At 39.8% G+C, this 17,257-nt stretch overlaps 1 protein-coding gene across 1 annotated transcript in view; it reads right to left on the bottom strand.

Annotated features, from left to right (window-relative positions):
• Positions 1 to 11,099: 11,099 nt before the first annotated feature.
• GPR158 (G protein-coupled receptor 158) overlaps positions 11,100 to 17,257 on the bottom strand; it is a 334,424-nt gene continuing 328,266 nt past the window's right edge. The window contains exon 11 of the mRNA XM_084867984.1: positions 11,100 to 16,820. Coding sequence (XP_084724110.1) covers positions 15,366 to 16,820 — 1,455 coding nt within the window. The 3' untranslated portion in view covers positions 11,100 to 15,365. The remainder of the gene's footprint in view (positions 16,821 to 17,257) is intronic.

The raw sequence follows: 17,257 nt of genomic DNA, 5'->3' as shown, positions 1-17,257 counted from the left end.
TCTCTGAGAAGCTGAACTAACTGACCTCCTTCATGTGAAACTGAACTTTTGAAATGTGTTAAAACACAATGGCTATATCCTGATACAGTTCCTGAAACTGACTGCATCATTGAACTCTTCTATCAAAAAAATAAAAACTTAACCTAGCAATAGACATAAACAATTAATAACATAAAGCATAGTGTAAATTCAATTGCCAACACCAATCACACCTCTTTCGAAGTCCCCCTTTTTTTATCCTTATAAAATTGCTTTCCCCCTCAAAATACAGTTGGGTTTCTATCCAAATCTGTGACCAGAATTGCAATTTCTAAGACCCACACCCCCCAAATGGACTGACCTAATAACTTGATAAATAGATTGGAATAATGCACTCAAATTAAGAATAGGTTGCCTTTAAAATTCAGAGACCATTAGGCATTGTGCTTCTATTTTTGGTATAGCATAGATGAGATGCAACATCTTATCCTTTACCTTAGAAAGTACAAATTGACATACCACACACACAGAAATTTCTCTGATGTGGAAGTTCCCTGAGTTTTTTCATATTTGTTTTCCATCCTATGACATGCTGATTGAGTTTTTTCATATTTGTTTTCCATCCTATGACATGCTGATTGAGTTTTTTCATATTCCATCCTATGACATGCTGATTGAGTTTTTTCATATTTGTTTTCCATCCTATGACATGCTGATTGAGCCTACCAAGCAAAAAGTAGGAACTATTCTACAATTATTGGCAATATATTGCCAATAATTGTAGAATAGTTCCTACTTTTTGCTTGGTAGGCTCAATCAGCATAATATCATCAATGTAAAGGACCAGTGCCAAGTCCTATACAAAAGGGAGGCAAGCTATCAAGGTACTTTTAGGCTAAATTATGACAGAGGGCTTGATAATTGATATACCCTGAAAGTAGGACATTGAGGGTATATTTCTAGGCTTGTCAGCTAAATCAAATTTAGTGTTCTTAACAGATTTATAGAACAAAAAACACTTTTCCTCCTTCAGTTGTTACATACCATTTGCTAGGTGATGTGTTAATTTGCTCAGGAAAGAAAACCAAATTTGGAACAGCAGCTGCCTAAGTCCATTATCATTATTTAAGAACTATCTGCTTTTTTCACAGGTCAAATAAGTGAGTTGAATGAGGATCTGGTAGAAATCAACACCTCTGCATCCTTCTAGTCCCTATGATGTCACTAATCTCTGCAACACTTCAAAAAAAATGCAGCATTGAATTTGGTAGGAGTAGCAGCGTGGAGATTCTGCTGGTTGCTGAATATTTCTGTTTTTGTTATGCATTTGGGACTGGGGAAATAATTATAAATGGACTCAAGAATTCACTAAGAGATAAACTTGAGGTAAGACTAGTTTGGTCACTTCATCTCTATAAGCTCCTACTCTGTTGGAACACAGTGATATTTTGGGTCTTCTGGTCTAGTGTCCTGTCATTCTTGAAAAGTCCAAGTATTGTTTTCCTAATGTACAGTCACCCCAGTAAAAGACTATAGATCTTTTTTGGGAAGGCCGGGAAAAAGATTGAAAGTAGACATTTTTGGCAGTATAATGGGGTCCTTTCCCAGAGAAACTTGTATCCTCTTTATTCCAAGGGTTCTGGGTTTTTAAATAGCTCAAGAAAAACATCAAATTATTAGAGAATATTTAAAAGTCACTTCCCTCTGCATAAAAGGGAACACATTAGGTATAATGTTCTCAAGAAAAGAACCTAGGAAAAGCTCAAGGTAACAGAGAATATATAAAAGCAATAGATGTTGTAAATCTAGGAACAAATAATTCAAGTAATTGAATTATTCCCACCTGTCTCTTCAGCAAAGAATCGGTGCAAATTGTCTTATACAGTGGACGTATTCTGGGAAATTAGGTATTAATTGCATTTAAAAATCTTTCAAAAGTGCATTGGTTGGGGGGCATTTTGGAGTACCCACAGAGTCTTCTGCATGAGGAGGCCACTGGGGCCGCCCCAACTCAGCACACAGCCTTTTCACTGCCACTGCCACAGCCATTACTGATCTCTGCACCCATGCAGGCAGCACAGCCTTACAGCCAGAAGTCAGGGTCCAGGAGCTGCAATGTTGGCCATGGAAGGTGCATTCACTTACCTGGAAGTGGGTGCTACTGGAACCACAGACTGGACAGAAATATTTTATTCCCTCCTGCGTGAGGTGGTGGTGTAGAAGTGCCAGCAAGCCAGGCAGAGCTGTCCCTCAGTCCAGCTTGCATCTTTTTGTAGTCCAGGAGTCCTGAAGGAATGCCTGACTGACAGCTTAGGCCCACTCCCTGGGGGATTTGGCCTATGTCATTTATTGACCATCACACAAGATGGCTGCCTCCATGTGGACATAAGATGGCTGACACAAGATGGTCGGCAGGGGAGGGCAGTTGGAAGGTACCAGGCATGCAAGGGAGGGCAGTTAGGGGTGACCGTGCCTGTAGGGGAGGACAGTTGGGGGGAACCAGGCCTGTGGGGGTGGACAGTTAGGGGTTATCAGGCCAGCAGGGGAGGGAAGTTGGGGGTGACCAGGCCTACAGGGGAGGACAGTTACAGATGACCAGGCCTGGAGGGGAGGGCAGCTAGGGGCAACCAGGCTGGCATGGGAGGACATTTAGGGGTAACTGGGCCTGCAGGGGAGGGCAGTTAGGGGCAATCAGGCCAGCAAAAGAGGGTAGTTGGGGTTGACCAGGGAAGGCAGTGAGAGGCAATTGGCCAGCAGGGGAGCCGTTAAGCATCAATCAGGCTGGCAGTGGAGTGATTCAGGGGTGATCACTCTGGCAGACAGAAGTGGTTAGGGGCAATCAGGCAGGCAGTCAGGCAAGCGGTTGGGAGCCAGCAGTCCTGGATTGTGAGAAGGATGTCTGACTACTGGGATCAGGCCTAAACAGATAGTCAGACATCCCTGGAGATGTCCTCGATTCGAGAGGATCCTGGTGGGCTTAGGGACACCCCCCTTCCTGTGCATGAATTTCGTGCACTAGGCCTCTAGTTTCTTATATAAAGGTTATATCTTTAGTGAATGGGATCTTGGGATTGGAGGCAAAGGAGAGAAATGACACATACCATGAAACCACAGAATAAACATTTAATTGTGATCTACTTACTATTTGTAGCAGCATGAACTCTCTGGAGAACATTCTTATTTGCTTTGAAGTTTAATTTTAATTGCCACCACTCTCAGAATGATTTCAAGTTACTGCAGTATCTATTTTGTTCTTTCTTACATCTCTTTTTTGCTGGGAGAGTAGTGAAAGGCCCTGTGGGCAAGTCAATGTACTCAAGTGCACAAGGTAAAGATAGTAATAGGTAAATAAACTTCCATAAATGAGAGTTGTCTCTTAACTGCCTTGCTTCAAGTTGGCTTGCATTTCTACTTCCATACTCAGTCCTATAGCATTTAAATATTTCCCCCTTACTAGGGCATTCCTAAGGTGTAACTTAGAACCAGCAAAGTTCCATACATGCTTGAGATTCTTGGGAGAGGATAGCAAAGAAAGAGAAGAGAGCTAAAGATTCTTGAGGGCCAACTATGTGCTAGACTCAGGACACTCTCTTCATACCATCCAGTTGTGTGTGTGTGTGGTAGCAATTTGGGATATTATTTCTAGTCTTGATGAGAGTGAGATGAGGGAAAAAAATATAACTTAGCTGAAGACTGAGGCCAACTTAAGCTCTCTGAACTTCAAATTTTTCCTCTGCGAGATAGAGAATATACATTTGTCTTCTGTACATGTAAGGTGTTGGATTCCTCGGTCAGTGCCATAAATGTTTTCCAGTTCCATTAAAATGATGAGGATAATGAAATATGTCATAGCAATTTTGTAGAGCTGTGATTTCATCTCAGGTCTAGACTCTAATATCAGTCCATATATTCTGTAGATTCCTAGGAGTAGTCAAGAAGGTGGGTAGGGAAAAGGACCCTTAGCTGCATTTAAAATATGACCCCAATTAAACCTTCTGACACCTTTCCCTGACCAAAGCTGTTTGTCCAAACAATCGTTACACATTTCTTTGCATTTTCTTAATAAAAATGCCTATAATTTCAAGGGAAATGAAATAAACTGGCTAAGTTCCCAACCCAGCCTTTGGGGAGAAATGAGAAATTATATTTTTATTGTTACATAGAAATTATTGAAAAATGAATTTTTTATACTTATGTTATGACTAATGAAATAAAGTGGAATTTATGGAGCACTGCTGGAAATTGAAAAAAATGTGTGTGTGTGTGTGTGTGTGTGTGTGTGTGTTCATGTGTGTGTGTGTGTTCATGTGTGTTGTGTCTGTGTGTCTATGTGAACTATGGGAAGGAAACATAAGAATTCACTTTTGGGGATTATTATGTCAGGATATAAGGATAAATTATAAATATTTAACAAAGGAAAACCATGTAATAGAAAAGCACTGAAGAAATAGCAATACCATCTCAGAAAAAAAAATATTTATGGGAAATTTAGAAAAAGTCTACATGTGTCAAAAAGAGTTATCCCACCAAAATAAATAGTACAGTTATTCTGTAACAGGTAAAGGAGAGGAGCATAAAGGACCAGGAGAACATGGTACTGGAAGGAGCCTGAAATAAGGTGAGTCAGACTGGTCCTCCAGAGATTTTTCAGCACTCCAGCTCCAAAGTCTTTGCCCCTCCAGTATTACCCATACAGAATTGCTCACTCCAAGTTCTGAATACTGAACTCAAAACTTATTAAGTTTTTTTTATGTTTCATTTATGTAATATATTTTCAATATTTACATAACTTTTTCCAAATTGATATATTGTTTTCTTTTATGTATTTCTTTGAAAATGACCATCTTCCCAGCGAGTCCTAAAATGGTGGTCTTGATGAAGATTGCACAGCAGGAATCTAAAAAAAAAGAGTATTTAATACTGAACTTCTGTCATCCCAAGTAGGATTTTTCAATGAAACAATAGGCTTGCATGACTGGCTTTATATAGGGAAAGAGGATGATAGAGTGTATGTGTTACAGGTGTAGAAGATATTCTGCCACTCATAAGGACTCGGGGGTGGGGGGTGGGTGGGGGGGCGGAGAGGGAATATGATGAGGGAAAATCCTGAAGCTTATTCCTTCTGGTCTGGTGTGATTGTGGGATAGAGAAGGGAAAGAGAAGGAGAAGAAGCAGAAGCTCAGGTACCAGGCTCTCATCCCTCTACCAATTCAAACTTCTGGGTTCAACTACTGAGTGGGAGGAGTGGCTTTAGGAAACACATGGAAGCATGGGAGATTCCATGGATATTTAGACTCATGGCATACTTCCCGTGACACAGGGGCCAGAGGAAAGTTGTAAGCCTTTGGGAGAAACTCTAAATACAGGCAGTTCCAACATGCTTTCCATGACGGCATAAGAGTGGTAGTAGGTAATAGGGTTGCGTAGAACAGCTGCTTTTGAGTCCCATGGCCTAGCTTGGTGTGCAAGAAAGTGAGATGACTATGCCCTGACCATGAGATGTGGAGGTGCTAAAAGTACCAGTAGACTTCAGAGTCCAGGGGTGAAAATTTGTCAAAGTCCATGGGAATGAGGATTTTAAAATCTGGGGGCAAGTTTCTGGGGGAATAACTCCAGCAATTGTAGCAGCAAAGATTGCAAAGGCTAGCCAGAGGTAGCTCTTTAAAAGTCACAGGGCAGGGAGCAAACCAATCAGACCCAAGGACCCTGCTTACCTCTGTCACCACAAGAACCCAGCAAGGCCCCTTCTCCACCCAGATGCACTGGAGAAAGGGAGGGTCAATATATGACATCAAATACGTACAAGTTTGTCATACCAAAGGCTTTCTGCTAAGTGAAATAAGCCAATCAATCATAGGAGGACAAATACTATATAATTCTACTTCTATGAGGTATCTAAAATATACACAGAAACAAAACATAAAATGGTGGTTGCCAGGGGCTGGGAGAAGGAGGAAATGAGAATTTGCTAATCAATGGGTATAACATTTAAGTAATGCAAGAGGAATAAGTTGCAGAGACTTACTATCCTGTACAACATAGTATCTCTAAAAACTGTTAAGAGGGTAGATCTTATATTAAGTACTAGAGGCCCAGTGCACAAAATTTGTGCATGGAGGATGGGGGTTGGAGGAGGTTCCCTCAGTCCGGCCTGTGAGCCCTTTCTCAATCTGGGACCCCTCAGGGGATGTCCAACTGCTGGTTTAGGCCCAATCCCACATAGGATCTGGCCTAATCCAGCAGTCAGACATCCCTCTTGAAATCCAGGACAGCTGGCTCCTAACCACTTGACTGCCTGCCTGATTGCCCCTAATTGCTTGTCTTCCTACCTGATCACCCTCTAACTACTCTACATGTCTGCCTGATTGCCCCTATCCACTCTTCCTGCCTGCCTGCCTGATTGCCCCTAATTGCTTGCCTGCCTGTCTGATGGCCTCTAACCCCTCTGCCTGCCTGCCTCATCACCCTAACTGATTCTGCGTTGGCCCCTGCTGCTGTGGCTTCATCTGAAAGGACATCTGAAATGATGTCTGGAAAGTTGTTCAGCTGTCTGGTCCAATTAGCATATTATGCTTTTAATATTATAGATTCTTACCAGCACATTAAAAAAAAAAAAAAAGAAGAAGAAGAAGAAGAAGAAGAAGAGTGAATGTTTATAAACAGAACGGAAACTGCTTAAACTAGAAGAGACTGAAATACTGGTAATTGGCAAATCAAAACTGTGCCCTTCTTCCAAACGGGTGAAGGCCTGGGAAGAAAATCAGAGCCATGTTGGAAAATAGGAATTATATTTTCTCTGTATATTTAAGTGTAGGGTCATTCTGACCTGATTTTTACAATTTATTCTTTTTTTTAAAAATATATTTTATTGATTTTTTATGGAGAGGAAGAGAGAGGGATAGAGTTAGAAACATCGATGAGAGAGAATCACCAATCAGCTGCCTCTTGCACACCCCCTACTGGAGATGTGCCCACAACCAAGGTACATGCCATTGACTGGAATTGAAGCCGGGACCTTTCAGTCCGCAGGCCGACACTATCCACTGAGCCAAACCAGTTTTGGCTACAATTTATTCTTTATTGTATGTTGTTTTAGAAACCCCTCAAGCAAATCTAATTTTCTAAATGAAAATAAAAATTTTAATTTGATATTAAGGATAATAACTGGATTTTTCCATCTCATGAAAGTAATTTTCTAGAAATATGTTTTAAATGCTCCCTTAGCACCATTTGTCAAGAGATTCACAAAAAATTAAAACACCTTGAGTATATCTTTTTATGAACTATCTATCTGTGTTAGATTTGTTTTAAGTTTGCTGGGTATTGAACTCCTGAATGGAACAGACTACATTTTCTTTTAGTGAACATATCACAATTAATTGTGATCACAGTATGAATTTGGTAATGGAGTGCACTTTTATTCACCAAGGATATTAAGGGTATATGTTTTAAAGATGAGTGAAATGATTGTGTTGAGTATTTGATTATTAGTATAATTATTGTACTATAGCATTGTGCTTTTCACAGTTCTCTTACTCCCACCCTCCCTCTCTCCCTCCCTCCCTCCCTCCCTCCTTCCCTCCCTCCTTTCATCCCCTCACTCCCTCCCTCCCTTCCCTCCCTCCCTCCCTCCCTCCCTCCCTCCCTTCCTCCCTCCCTCCCTCCCTCCCTTCCTCCATCCCTCCCTCCCTCCCTCCCTCCCTCCCTCCCTCCCTCCCTCCCTTTCTCCCTTCCTTCCTCCCTCCCTTCCTCCCTTCTCTCCCTCCCTCCCTCCCTCCCTCCCTCCCTCCCTCCCTCCCTCCCTCCCTCCCTCCCTCCCTCCCTTCCTTCCTTCCTTCCTTCCTTCCTTCCTTCCTTCCTTCCGTTTTGTCTTTATACTTCAGTACCATAGACAGCCCATTTGGTGAGGACACTTGGTGAACAATTGTCAGTCTGTATTTTGCTGGCCCCATTACTATTAATCTCTGCTCTTATTTGTTCAATCCACAGCTTCAGCTTTTGCTATTAATTGTTTTTATTTCTTTCTTGTTCACACTTATACCCCCTACCCCACCCTTTTGTTGTTGTTGTTGTTATTGTTTTCTGATGCTTCTTCAGTTTGGCATTAATGGTACTAGGCTTTAACAATCTTCTCCCAGTTACATCTGGCCGCCTTCAGAGTGGGCCTCTGTACTTTTAGGGTTTTCAGCATTTCTTGCCCATTTTGGCTACCAATCATTGTCAAACACTAATTTACTTCTAGGTTTGGGGCTGTTCCTAAACAATGAGGCTGTGAGATATCCCATACATGAAAAACATGGGCATTACAATGCAGGGGGAAAAATCATGCAAATAAACCAAAACATCTGGCAGATGAAGTTTAAAAGGAGAATCTTAAAAATCAAGAAAGTGAGGCTGCTAAATGGTAATCGATACAGAAGAATTCAGTTCTATTTATGTTTGGGATACAAATGAAAAAAATGGATTACCAGAATTTTGATATTTTAAATGAATTGAGAAATATAAGTACTTTCTTGATAAACATAAATAAATAAATAAATAAATAAATAAATAAATAAATAAAATAGGACCTTAGACTGGAATGTGCCTTAAGGAGTACATACCGATGAGTGAAATGCCTGTGAGAATTCCTGTAACAATGAGCTCTTTGAGCTGAGGAGGAGAGAGGTGCTGTGTAAATGCCAGGTTATTTTTTATACCGTTGATACTTAAGATGCTCCCAAAAGGTTAAGCCCAGGAGAACAAAATCTTGAGATCACAAATATTTTCAGCTTCAATGATCAGACCCATTCACTTAGAGGAAGCATATAATCTTTAAGATGTGAGAAAAATTAAAATATTTTTATGATCTTTATATATTTGGCAAATTTAAATGCATTTTATGATTTTCCAAGTTATAAAAAGTAGTGTGTATATGTACACACAACCTTCATATTTTTGTTCACATCTAGAACAAAGTATGTGTGTGCATATTATGACTACTTCTATATCACATGCGATATATGGATGAGAAATTCTGAAGTCAGTCAAATATTCCAATAGTTTGTCCAAACTACTCATTTCTCAGAACACCTGAAAGGCTAACATCAGGATCTATTTTTATGTCAATGTCTAAATAAATACCCCCATGCTTTATTTCCAGAAAGAGTTCAAATAACTACAAGCAAGTTCCTATAGCCAACGTAAATATTTCCTACTTTTTATTGAGAAGACTAAAAAGGACTAATTACAATGTAACCTTGATATTTGGGGGGCTGGCAATCTGGATCTGTGCCAGCAAGGCCCGTGTACATTCTTGATAACCTATAATTCATTGCTTTTTTCCCCCAGAAACTGGTCTTGCAGAACCTGTTATCTTAATACAGAGGCCATAAAACTGTGAAAAGTGCACAGCCCCAGAGGAGGGCGGTATTAACGCTGGCGCCAGGTCAGACCATCAGATATGGCCTGGAGACCCACAACACCCCGGGCCTTCTTGCAAAGCCCGCGGAAAGGACCTGAAGCATAATCCATATTTGTGGGACAAAGACACCAGAAAGATATAAAAGAGAAGCCCCTTGCATGTTACTTTACTCAGATTTGGGACATTATTCTACTGAGTCCACTGGTATATTAAAGAGAGTAACTCATTTCCTCTAAAAGTGTTTCTTGGTTTTTCTCTGGTCTTCTGCAACATTATGACATATGGAAGTGTTTTTTATAGTGCCAGCAAACAGGGCATTGGCCCAAACCTTAGGCTTCTTTCTCTTTATGATGACAAATCAATACCTCACTATGCTGGAAGCACAGTTACCATGGTTCAGTCATCATCTGTACATTTTCCAGGAATGGCCAAGAGGTAGATGGAAGCCCATTTTAGAAACTACAGCAAATTTTCATCCAGCCCCTGGATTTCTCTTTCTCTTTGAGTATACTTTAGAGTCTAAAGTGACAGTGATTACTACTTAACATTTTAAGTTGGGCAAATAATGATTGAACTTAGAGCAAGGCACACTTTGGAATTGAGAATGCATGGAAGAATTTAAAAAAATCCTTGTCCTCAAGGAGCTATTAATTTATTAGATGGTTCTGATAGTATGTAAGTAACTAAATTGCTAGTCAATGCAGTACTAGACTGAAACACATTCCTCAGGTGAGCACAGAGGAGAGAGGGATTCATTTTGACTTGGGTATTAGAAAAGGCTTCATGAGGGAATGTGGCATTTCTTCTTGAATAGGGTAAACAACAAACATCCGGGTTGCCTGGGACAGCCCAGATTGTGCTGCTATCCAAGCATAATTATAATACTGCACTTTCACTCAAAGGTTTCCTTTGAACAATAAATTACATGAACACACTGGTATGGAAACATACAGAAGACATTGACAGGGGGAAGGAGGAAAGAAAGAGCTTCACAGAAACCAAACAGCAAGACAAAAGGCATGGAGGAACAAAACCACATGGTATGTTCGGGGGAAAAACCCTTTACAAAATATTTCTCTTGTATGCTCAAAAGCAGGCATTTCCATTCCCCCTCCTGTGGTTGTTTGAACTGAAATGGGAGTGTGCTCTATTAACAGCTGTGATGAACCTTGTATCTGCATATTTAGCTTACTTCTCTTTCTAGAAATGAGACAATTGTGCAGCACCGACCTTTACCTATATTTTTCTCTCATTTTCCATTTTCATTTGATCAAACAGTTTTATCTTGGACAAGTATTATTTTTACATCACCAAGATGAGAAAGAGAGGGGAATGAAAAATCAATTCATAGATTCCATTATCTGCCTTTCAACCAGTTAACACCAAATTAGAATACACAGTGTGCTTGAAATTGGCCTTGAAATTTCCAAGAAACAAATATTTAGAGAGAAAATGACCAAAATTGGAAGGATATTATTTCTGTCTTTGTAACTATTCAAGGGGAAAAGGATGGAATAGGCTGATATAATAAACTCTTAAGTTACGTGCATTGTTTTAGAACAATAGATTTGCATAGTTATTTTGTGTGTAATAAAGTCAATTTCCGATAGAAATATGTTCCTTAGGTATTTTTAACATAAAAGCTCTAAATTTAGAGTAAAGAAACAAGGTCTACCTTTATTCATAAATATATTTTAAAAAATCACACAGCCATCAACTTAGCAATTCTAACAAACGCTGAAAAACTCCATTTGATCATCATACAAGAAAGCAAAATAAGATTTTCGTGATTAGTTAATCCCCACACACTTTTTATCTTTGCCATTCAGGCTCACTCAAAGAGCTGAAACTACTGATTCTGTGTATGAGTGCTGAGAGTCCATAGACTATGGAACACACAGTGCTTTGAAGAGCTGGGGAAAGGGCATTCACTACGAAGCCTTAAAAGCAAAGATCGCAGGGATAAGGTAGATCCGTTCCCTCCTCTGTCCTCTTGTCACAGGGCTTCTTTTCCTGGAGCTGCCTCAGAGGGCAGCCACTTGCAGATAAGAATTGAAGTCCATGCTGCAGCAAGCCCTTTGCTTCTTTCCTAGCCTTGTTTGTTTATCAAGGTTTCCCATGGCATGAAGCTGGTGTCCTATTTCACAGCTTTTCTCACAGAAGATGACATAGGGTCTATTGATCCTCAGTGAGGGATTTTAAAATGTTGGAAATGATCCAAAATGTCCACAAACTTAAGGACAATATTTATATTTGACATAGATACTAATTACACTGATTGTTCTGACTTCATTGGAGTTTAAAAACAACAATAAGCCCATTTGAAGATGCTATTTTGATGAAATAACCAATAATCTTTTCTTTTCCTCTTTAGACCTTCTCTTACCCTGACTCCCATGTTAGTCTTCTAATTGATCTAGCTGCTTCTAATCTCTTTCCACTTAGGTTCATTTCTGGGTTGCTTCCCAAATGATCCTCCTCATACATGACTTTGTTACTCCCCCTGTTAAAGATTTTGACAGCTCCCAGGATACCAAGATGAAGTTGTAGTTAATCTGAAGCATGGCATGCAAGGCTGTGCACAATTACCTTTCTGGCCTTATACTCTTTCCCTTTCATACCTGACGCCTCTGCGGAATTTCAGCCTGGTGTGCCTGCCTCTCTATTAAGCCTGCACTGACATGGTGACTTTGTCAGAATCTCCTCTCTATTACCACAGCAGTGTCTGGGTACTCTTATGGGATGGGCTGTTATTGGATCTCTTGTTCATCTATAGATCATCATCACGGCTTAGCTGATTGCCTGATATGTGTGTTGAGTAAATTTAAAAAGGTAGCTTAAGGTAGCTAGAGCTTTTGTAAGTCAAAAGCACTGGTCCTCACAGATTTTTTTGGCTCTGAATGATTACCTGTATATTTTGAGATCTCATTTGGCTCATCATACATTCCTATAAATAGGCAATATGAGAATGTATTTATATAAGTGTGGTAAAGCCAAAGATATCTAGGATTCTTTCTAAAGTAGGCTAGGGAAAAATAAACTTAATTTTCAATAGATGGACATACAAATCACCACAAATCACTTTCATATAAATGTTTTATTGCAGAGATGTTATAATTATTTACATGCGGCAACATGTCACAACATAAATTTACCAAACATTTCATGATGGGATGCTGTAGGTTTCAGATAATAGTTTCAGAATAACCACAGAGTGAGTGAATAGACTTATAGCTTTATAGACTCTACAGCTCTTGGTTACTAAATGCTAGAAGTCAAAGGCAGTGTTTTCTCAGTCCTACCTGTCATCACTTGCATGCAGAAACTTATGAAGCAAATACAAGAGAGCTGTCGAGTTTCAAATCCATATTGCCACCAAAGTTTACAATGGGTTGAGTTATAATTCATGTTGTAACGCATTTAATTCTGGCATAAAATATACAAGTCTATTAAATTGGTATAAATCTACTTATTTATAAACCCTGGCTTAAAAACAAGGACAGGATGCAGCCTGCACATGCACTGAGAAGGACAACCTAGCAAGTGTTTGTGACCATATTAGTGTTTATTCACTTCCTTGTTATTAATCTGGGAAAATAACCTCAAGAATTATAGATGATTTTAACTTCTCTTGGTGACAAATAATGACAATGAAACTCTAGGAAAGACCCTAGGCACTCTTGCTGATTTATGCTGGTGGAGAAAAATCTATAGACTAAGGTGAACTTTGGCAAGTCTTCTTTAAGCCACACCTCAAGCACGATCACTCTGAAGTGCAATAAAAAGTCACTGATGCTTGGCTGCTTATTTCTCAAAAAGTGAATAAAGTGCTAACAGATCTCAGACATAAATTAAACAAGTACATGGATCTAGAAACAGGTACACAAACACACCTTAACAGTATTTCTAAATTACCAAGTAGACAGGCCTGGTTGAAAAGGAAGGGAAGAGGAAATAAATAAAGGAAACACACAGAAAAATAGAATTTCTATGTCTTCAAACCTATCCACAAACCTGAGTAATGCACAAAGTGAGGAACCGGGTGAGGGAGATTTGTGCACAGCTTTGCAACATGGTGAAGGGCTCACTTACTCCTGAATAAAAATCGTTGAGGAAGTTTTGATAATGAATGCAAAGAAGTCTTCATTTTTATCGCCCACTGAGAATCCTATTCTCTAAGAACAGCCCTATATCCACCTCTGATTCTCTTTCTCATCTTTTATCCTCTTAGCATGTGTTCCTTGCTGCTCATGTAATGAAAAAGTTACTTCTGCTGGAAGTGTCCTGGCCAGATAAGCCATTGAGATGTCAGTGTTTAGGGTGCGAGAAAGGGAATTCTGGGTTCCATGTTTAAGTGATTCATCTTTAAATACAGTGAAGCTGAGCTTTGAAATAGAATCTCCTGCACAGTCACATCAGCAGGGCCAAATCAGCAATTTAGGATTTTCACACCAAGTTGCCAGTGTGGAATGAAATAAATTGTGTAAAGTATGCTTTGAGGGCTGTTTTGCCTTGCAAATAAACCTCTGCATTTTAAATTTTGAACTAGATGGCTCACAATGGCAATTTGCAGGACTTGTTAAGTTTTCCAGTGCTTGGGAGAAGGATGAGCCCATACCACCTTATAGGCTTGGAATAAACCGGGTTATAAATCTCTTTGGGATCTGAGTCCAGCAAGTTCTAGCCCTAGCTGAAGCAATGAATAAGTGTCTATGAGAATAAATACTTTAAGGTCATTGAAAATATTCTATATTTAGTATGCACAATAAAAATACACCCATATAATAATATTGATGTAGTTGTAATTTTTTCTTTAAAAAAATAACCCCTTGAAAGTGCTATCAGGAGCTCCCTTTCCTTCTGATTTGAAAGGCAAATTTCCTAGCTCTGCAGTAATTCTCATGCCATTCTTAGAGTCTTCCCTTTCCAATGGTAATAATAATGCACATGTATTGTTCTCATTCTTAGCTTCTTCCTTACAAAATGCTGCTAAGTACGAAATACTAAAAGAGTTCAAAGGGACAATTAATTGGAATGAAGGCATTATCTATCTCTGACTTCAAACAATAGATAAGTTGTCCTTAACTAATTGAGACATAAGACTATGTAGGACCATTTGATCTCTGATATTAATAAATCTTCTCAATTTGAACAAGAAGTGCAAAACAAGTAACTTGTACTAAAAACCCTGATTAAGACAGTATAACAAACCATGAAGTGAAATAATAGTTAATCCAAATTTGCAATATATAAACCACAAAACTAAAATACTTTTTTCATAACAATTATGACTTCCCAAGCCAGAGAAAGCTTACTATACTTCAAGAATCAACTAAAGTTGATAGATAACAGGTATTCTGTAAGTTGCAAGAACAATTGAGTAGCTGAAGATTGCATAAATGTGTGTCACATAATATCAAAGTTATTTGCAAAAGTTATACAATCTGGAATGCTTGAATATGAGACACAACAATGTACTGAAACATACATTTATAAGAAAATGAGAGCAATCATTGATATAAAAGGTAGTTTGGGATGCATTAAGTTAGCAGTGCTATCAAGGTTATATAGGTAAAGTAAGTTCTTTTCAGTCAGCTACTTAGAATTTCTGTCATATTCATTTATACCTTCTTCTTTGCAAATCTCATACCTCTTCCATGTCTTCTGGTCTGCTTTGCTTAGGATCTCCGAAGTCCCATGGGTAAATATTGGTCAGGGGAAGACATTGAAGGCTACTTCCTCTAAACATGCTGAATGTAAAGATTTTCCTAGTGCTACAGGGAAAGACTCTGGGGCCAGTCTAACTTCCCCATGATGATGTCTCTCTGTCCTCCTTAGTTTCCCTCCACCCATGCTTTCATGTTTTCCCTGATGGGCAAATACTCTTTGGGAATTTTTGATCCTTCTATCTTCAGTCTTATCAAATTCAGGGTTTCTTCTTTTTCTTTCTGGGGAATGCTACTTTGAAAGTATCTCAGATCTCTTATTTTTGAGACCCTGCTACCTTATTTGCATTTGAAGTCGAAGAGGCAGGTAAAGCTACACTATTGTCAGCATTTGGTTTATTGGGGGCCTCAAACTCCCAAGGACACACCTCAGCTCGCAATGTGAAAGGCTGCTGAAAATTATTACTTGAATTGTAGGAAGATGTCTTATTTTCCTGGTCTCCTATTTGGTTGAGATTTTCATTCTCTATTTTTGTTGCTACAACTCTGGGGGGCAGTTCTTCATATTGCCCAGCACACACAGTGGCTGCACAACGCTGACCACCATTCTCATCTTTGGCTCTCCCTGGGGGAACCTGAGTCTTAGAAATCAAATGCTGCTTCTCTTCAAAAAGGGTCTGGCCTTGGCTCTCCCAAGGGCAGACCTCAGCCTTGTCTATGCTCTTCTGGTTGGATTGCTGATATAGTTCCGTTGCCTTAGGCTTGTGATGAGATTTCTCCTTTAAGGAAAAGGTTGGGTTTTTCTCCATTTCAGAGGCCACAATAGATACATGCTTTTGAACCTTTGATTCTGAAGGCACAGGACCGGGGGTCAGGTCATAAATCTCCCAAGGGCACACTTCCCCGATGTCACAGCTGTTCTTCATCTGGGTGGTGCCTGGGCTCATGTCAGAATTGGCAGTAGGGGGGTTGGACCTTTGTTGCTTCATAATCCCAGCTTTCTGATGTTTTCTTGGCTCGTCCAGATTATTAGAGTTTTGAGGGAGAGAATCTTTAGTCTCTATGTTATCTGAATTTGAGTGTTTTCTGTTTGTCTCTTTATCTTTTGGCAGAGGTTTCTGGGATCTGGCACGTTCTTCCACACCTGGTGGTTGGGTTTTCCCAGATAACCCAAGAGTCTTCTCCTTGGCACTTGCTATGACACTGAGAGACTTTTGTAACATGGATGTTCGGGGATGCCCCCCTGGTTTCTTCTCTGAGCTGAGGTTGTGAGCGCTTGCTGACTTACACACCAAAGGCACAGACTCCGTGGACTCAGCCTCGCTGTTTTCTTTCGGTGTCTGTGTTGGTTTGTTACTTGACAGAGACTCCAGTGTGGACTTTTCTGTGGCTTCCTCTTCTTGACTCTCAGTGGGTAAGCTATTGGACTCTTCCGTTTGGTCTCTCACATGATCGTAAGTGCTGTGGGATTTCTTCACTGAGAAGACTCGGTTTTTCAGGGATTCCTCCTTGGGTTTCCCAGTGTTACCTGAAGACTCTTGCGGGTTCTTCCTAACAAGGGCAGTGCTTTTGGCCATGCTGTGATCTGCGAATTCCTTGTCTTCTTTGGAACACTGCCTGCTGACCGTCTCTGGGATCTCGGTTATACGCCTCATGATTGATCGGCCTAAGCCCTTCTTTGAGCACCGCTTTTTCTGGAGGTGGGGGTTATTTGTGATCATCTTCTTTCTTTTATATATTTCCAACTGGGTATAGAGTTTCTTTAGCTCATCCTGCCAGAACAAGAGTAAATTCACAGAGGTGTGGAATTTAGTGTTTCAGCCAAATGGTCATTTTAATTCAATAAGCTTGAGCTCTTTATGGAAATTGTTTAGCTCTTCCTACTCATCAACTTTCTCCACATTCTTACTTTCTGATTATATTGTGTTTTGTTTCACACAGAGTTGACATGTTAAGACATACACCCATGCATGCTAGTCCTGCTTTATGGAGCAAGAACTTTGAACTTGCAAATTTTGTGGGCCAGACAGAACCTGGACCATAATAAAACATACCATATTGTCTACTGATAAAACGTATCCCTGCAATAATATTGGAAACATCATGTAGCCATTGATGAAGTTGTACCTAATGTTAGATTAGGTTTAGGGGATAGCAAACCATCAAATACTAAAAACATCTTTCTCCAAATGCTGACATATTGCCACAT

This window comes from Pipistrellus hanaki (genome assembly GCF_964339955.1).
Source record: "Pipistrellus hanaki genome assembly, chromosome: 1".
Taxonomy (NCBI): Eukaryota; Metazoa; Chordata; class Mammalia; order Chiroptera; family Vespertilionidae; genus Pipistrellus; species Pipistrellus hanaki.
The sequence above is the reverse complement of the archived record's forward strand: the minus strand, read 5'-3'. Positions and strand labels throughout refer to the sequence as shown.